Raw genomic sequence first — 6,044 nt, 5'->3', positions numbered from 1 at the left:
TTGTGTTTGTGTGTTTGTGTGTGTGTGTGTGTGTGTGTGTGTGTGTGTGTTTGTTTGTTTGTTTAAAATAATTAATTACAGCAACCCTACTGTGCTGCTTTATTTCCCAACAGCATTCTCACAGCTCTTCCTCTGTGGAGGATATTGAAATGGGTAAGTCAGTGTATACCTACTGTCAGTAATGTTTACTACTGGTCAAAATTTTGGGTCAGTAAGATTTTTTTTAGCAAGTTAATACTTTTTATTCAGCAAGGATACACTAAAATGATCAAAAGTGACAGTAAAAACATTTATAATGTTACAAAATAATTATTTTTTTAAATAAACTGCTCTTTTCTATTCTTTTTATCAAAAATATCAAAAAATATTCTGAAAGTAATATAACAAAAAAGCTTTAAGTATTATAATATATTTAAAAATAGTAAGCGGCACAACTGTTTTCACAACTGATTTCTGAAGGATGACACTGAAGTCTGGAGTAATGGCTGCTTTACCATCACAGGAATAAAATACACTTTAAAATAGTTTCAAATAGAAAATGGTTCATTTAAATACTAATCATATCTAACAATATTTGCTGTATATTTAATCACATAAATACAGTCTTGGTGAGACTCCTTGAAAAACAACAACAAATCTTACAGACCCTGAAATATTGAACAGTAGTGTGTGTATAATACATTTAAACAAAAATAAATGAATAAGCTTAGCAATGCCTCCTTGTCTCCATAGAAGTGGACCAGTATATGCAGGGTATGGGAGGCCCGGTACAAGTCAGTATGCCATTGTGCTCTACAGTAAGTGAGAAGGAAGAAGTAGAGTCCAAGCCTCTTGTTGGTGTCATCTCACCTCCGGTCGTCCCGGTTGAGTCCCATAATCCAGAACCTGTTCCCATGCCCATACATATGCCTCTGGTTAATGGAACCAGGCCCAATGACTCGTACACAGTACCAGACACCCGCTTGGACTATGATACAGATATTATCGGGGATGATCTGGATGAGCTGTTGGACAGAGCAAGTCCTCCTGAGTCGTCTTTGGTAAGCCTGAGAAGGGCCACATTTTTGCTTTTGTTTTGAGTGCATACAAGACATGTTAATGTTTGTCTTTTTTTTTTTTTCCCCCACCCAGGATATTCCCACAGTGGATGGACCTATTCCTTTACCGACCAGTATTGCCGTCAGTAGTTCAATACAGAGTTCTTTGCTCATGCCTTCCCACCTGGGCCATCCGTTTTTGAGTATGGCTCCACAGTGCACAGTAAATTTGCCCACATTGTATCACAAGCCAATTTCATTGTATTCTCTTGGTCTGGACACATTTTCATCACCTCTGGATTCATTGGATAGTTTGTCAATTTCAGAGTCTCCAACAGGTGAGTTGCTCATCATGGCTTCTTAGTAAGTAGGATCTTAATCCCAAAGTATGTTTTGGTTTTTATATGTACACTAGGTTATGCATACAGTGCATGCGACACAATAGTAACATCAACCCTCTACAGACACCTTGGCAATTGAATCACCATTGGCTAGTAAATTCTTTTGTTTACTCGCCAGACAAATTTTATATATACATATACATATATAAATATAAATATACACACATATATACATGTACACACACAGCTTTTTAAATATCTGAAAGTACACTCTTAACATCAGTCAGTCAAGCATTATAACATGATATTATGATTATCAAGTATTGTTTAATGATAGAACTTTAGCAATTAAAATTAAAACTTGGTAACATGTATGAATGCATAGACATTTTAACTGAACTTAGGCCTGGTGGTGGTGCTTTTTTAGTCATTCAGTGTTTCTGTAAAAAATGGGAAAAAACGAACAATAATACTTATAAGATAATAATACTACGAATTCTAAGAACAATATAAAACACACTAAGGATTAACGAGCTGCCGAATTCATGAATATTAATCAGGTTGTGTGCATTCGCTCGAACTGATTTGCTGAAATCAAAACGGATGATGATAGGTGAGCGCCAGCCAATGAGATTGCCGTTTGCGCATTAGCTCCGCCTACTACCGGAAAACCCTGCAGTTCTTAAAAGCTGAAGAATTCCAAAGGAACTCCATTATTTTGACAGGACAATACAACAAAGAATATTGTTTACATGTAGCGCGTCAATTCTGCATGTTATGTAAGACTCTCGCTCTCTTACACTACAGTTTACGGTACATCAAATACAGGTGCGCTGCATATCCATTCAGATGAACTGAAAAATATCACAGATCGGTTGACGGAGAGAGAAACTCTGAAGCACTCGTTCAGTGTGTTCGGCGAGTGAAAATATATCTGTGCTAAACTTATACTTAGCCTCAAACTCACACACTGGTGAGTGAAATCTGGGAATTTATTAGCCATTGGCTAATATTAGACATCATTTAGTCGCCCAGAGTGAAGATTTAGTCACATATGCAAGAGATTTTGTGTTTGTGTGTTTGTGTGTGTGTGTGTGTGTGTGTGTGTGTGTGTGTTTGTTTGTTTGTTTAAAATAATTAATTACAGCAACCCTACTGTGCTGCTTTATTTCCCAACAGCATTCTCACAGCTCTTCCTCTGTGGAGGATATTGAAATGGGTAAGTCAGTGTATACCTACTGTCAGTAATGTTTACTACTGGTCAAAATTTTGGGTCAGTAAGATTTTTTTTAGCAAGTTAATACTTTTTATTCAGCAAGGATACACTAAAATGATCAAAAGTGACAGTAAAAACATTTATAATGTTACAAAATAATTATTTTTTTAAATAAACTGCTCTTTTCTATTCTTTTTATCAAAAATATCAAAAAATATTCTGAAAGTAATATAACAAAAAAGCTTTAAGTATTATAATATATTTAAAAATAGTAAGCGGCACAACTGTTTTCACAACTGATTTCTGAAGGATGACACTGAAGTCTGGAGTAATGGCTGCTTTACCATCACAGGAATAAAATACACTTTAAAATAGTTTCAAATAGAAAATGGTTCATTTAAATACTAATCATATCTAACAATATTTGCTGTATATTTAATCACATAAATACAGTCTTGGTGAGACTCCTTGAAAAACAACAACAAATCTTACAGACCCTGAAATATTGAACAGTAGTGTGTGTATAATACATTTAAACAAAAATAAATGAATAAGCTTAGCAATGCCTCCTTGTCTCCATAGAAGTGGACCAGTATATGCAGGGTATGGGAGGCCCGGTACAAGTCAGTATGCCATTGTGCTCTACAGTAAGTGAGAAGGAAGAAGTAGAGTCCAAGCCTCTTGTTGGTGTCATCTCACCTCCGGTCGTCCCGGTTGAGTCCCATAATCCAGAACCTGTTCCCATGCCCATACATATGCCTCTGGTTAATGGAACCAGGCCCAATGACTCGTACACAGTACCAGACACCCGCTTGGACTATGATACAGATATTATCGGGGATGATCTGGATGAGCTGTTGGACAGAGCAAGTCCTCCTGAGTCGTCTTTGGTAAGCCTGAGAAGGGCCACATTTTTGCTTTTGTTTTGAGTGCATACAAGACATGTTAATGTTTGTCTTTTTTTTTTTTTCCCCCACCCAGGATATTCCCACAGTGGATGGACCTATTCCTTTACCGACCAGTATTGCCGTCAGTAGTTCAATACAGAGTTCTTTGCTCATGCCTTCCCACCTGGGCCATCCGTTTTTGAGTATGGCTCCACAGTGCACAGTAAATTTGCCCACATTGTATCACAAGCCAATTTCATTGTATTCTCTTGGTCTGGACACATTTTCATCACCTCTGGATTCATTGGATAGTTTGTCAATTTCAGAGTCTCCAACAGGTGAGTTGCTCATCATGGCTTCTTAGTAAGTAGGATCTTAATCCCAAAGTATGTTTTGGTTTTTATATGTACACTAGGTTATGCATACAGTGCATGCGACACAATAGTAACATCAACCCTCTACAGACACCTTGGCAATTGAATCACCATTGGCTAGTAAATTCTTTTGTTTACTCGCCAGACAAATTTTATATATACATATACATATATAAATATAAATATACACACATATATACATGTACACACACAGCTTTTTAAATATCTGAAAGTACACTCTTAACATCAGTCAGTCAAGCATTATAACATGATATTATGATTATCAAGTATTGTTTAATGATAGAACTTTAGCAATTAAAATTAAAACTTGGTAACATGTATGAATGCATAGACATTTTAACTGAACTTAGGCCTGGTGGTGGTGCTTTTTTAGTCATTCAGTGTTTCTGTAAAAAATGGGAAAAAACGAACAATAATACTTATAAGATAATAATACTACGAATTCTAAGAACAATATAAAACACACTAAGGATTAACGAGCTGCCGAATTCATGAATATTAATCAGGTTGTGTGCATTCGCTCGAACTGATTTGCTGAAATCAAAACGGATGATGATAGGTGAGCGCCAGCCAATGAGATTGCCGTTTGCGCATTAGCTCCGCCTACTACCGGAAAACCCTGCAGTTCTTAAAAGCTGAAGAATTCCAAAGGAACTCCATTATTTTGACAGGACAATACAACAAAGAATATTGTTTACATGTAGCGCGTCAATTCTGCATGTTATGTAAGACTCTCGCTCTCTTACACTACAGTTTACGGTACATCAAATACAGGTGCGCTGCATATCCATTCAGATGAACTGAAAAATATCACAGATCGGTTGACGGAGAGAGAAACTCTGAAGCACTCGTTCAGTGTGTTCGGCGAGTGAAAATATATCTGTGCTAAACTTATACTTAGCCTCAAACTCACACACTGGTGAGTGAAATCTGGGAATTTATTAGCCATTGGCTAATATTAGACATCATTTAGTCGCCCAGAGTGAAGATTTAGTCACATATGCAAGAGATTTACTCGCCATGCAGAGGGTTGAGCATAGTACATATGCAGCCAAATTTTTTGCACCAATTTTGTCCATTAGTGTGGCAACACTGGCCTTACCTTCTGTTTCGCAACAGAAAAAGAAACAATAACAAGCTACTGGAGATGCAACAACAATAGACACCCGTGTTGAAATCTAGTATAAAATACGACAAAGACTTTTTGTTGCTTAACTTCTAGAGAGAAGAAGTGCAGACATTGGATAAAGATTAAACTTTTTAGTGTATATGTGTCGAGCGCAAAGGGCTTATGTTAAAAAGACATACACTACAAGTGGTCGTATCAATACAGAAGTATACTTTGGGCTTTGGTCATCTCAACATACTTGCATCCAGGATCCAAAATTAGTCATTTGCCTCACCTAAACATGAATTTAGATAATTTACCAGCCATAAATATTTGTTACCCAGCAATGTTACGTTATTGAGCATGGTTCCTGGTGTATTTGTGGTTAATTGCATGGATTATTCTGTATTTGTACGCACTAGAATATCTCACGAAAATACGTTTGTACGTACATGAATTTGTTCTAAAGGGGTCATGAACTGAGAAACCAAAATTCCCTTGATCTTTTGACATATAAGAGGTCATTGTACTATAAAAACATCCTGTTTCAGAACTCAATTTCTTAAAGATTGAAACTAAAAGACGATGCTGTGTCGACTAGGGATGTTCATTTCGGTTATTTTTCCTAACCGACAACCGCTGCTCGTTAACCAATTATTAACCGTTAACCGACCAGATTATTTTAAATTAGAATTTAATTAAATTAGAAAGGATATGTGTCTGTGACCCGTTAAAAAATACTAACATTTGTTTCCCGGGGATTAATTTTACATGCGCAAAAAGCAGCAAACAACAGAACATGAGGATTCACATGGTCATATCACATCATGCACCTGCAGCGCTTCTGCGAGCGGAGAAAAACATAATAAAGCTCCAGTGCCTTGCGAAAATATTCATACCCCTTCATTTTTTTCACATTTTGTTAAGTTGCTGCCTTATGCTAAACTACTTTAAATAACTTTTAAGATTTCCCCCATCAATCTACACTCCATACACCATAATGGTAAAGCAAAAAACCTTTTTTAGATTGAAAATCTTTGAAAGTGAAAAAGTGACGTGA

General features: G+C 36.5%; 1 protein-coding gene across 1 annotated transcript in view; it reads left to right on the top strand.

Moving 5' to 3' along the window:
• The window catches only part of LOC107703382 (zinc finger CCCH domain-containing protein 7A-like), a 23,854-nt gene that overhangs the window by 2,436 nt on the left and 15,374 nt on the right, over positions 1-6,044 (top strand). The window contains exons 8-10 of the mRNA XM_016505988.1: positions 103-153; positions 733-1,040; positions 1,132-1,375. Coding sequence (XP_016361474.1) covers positions 103-153; positions 733-1,040; positions 1,132-1,375 — 603 coding nt within the window. The remainder of the gene's footprint in view (positions 1-102; positions 154-732; positions 1,041-1,131; positions 1,376-6,044) is intronic.

Source organism: Sinocyclocheilus anshuiensis, unplaced genomic scaffold, assembly GCF_001515605.1.
Source record: "Sinocyclocheilus anshuiensis isolate Anshui unplaced genomic scaffold, SAMN03320099.WGS_v1.1 scaffold58, whole genome shotgun sequence".
NCBI lineage: Eukaryota > Metazoa > Chordata > Actinopteri > Cypriniformes > Cyprinidae > Sinocyclocheilus > Sinocyclocheilus anshuiensis.
Note: the sequence above shows the minus strand (reverse complement) of the source record. Positions and strands in the feature narration are given on the sequence as shown.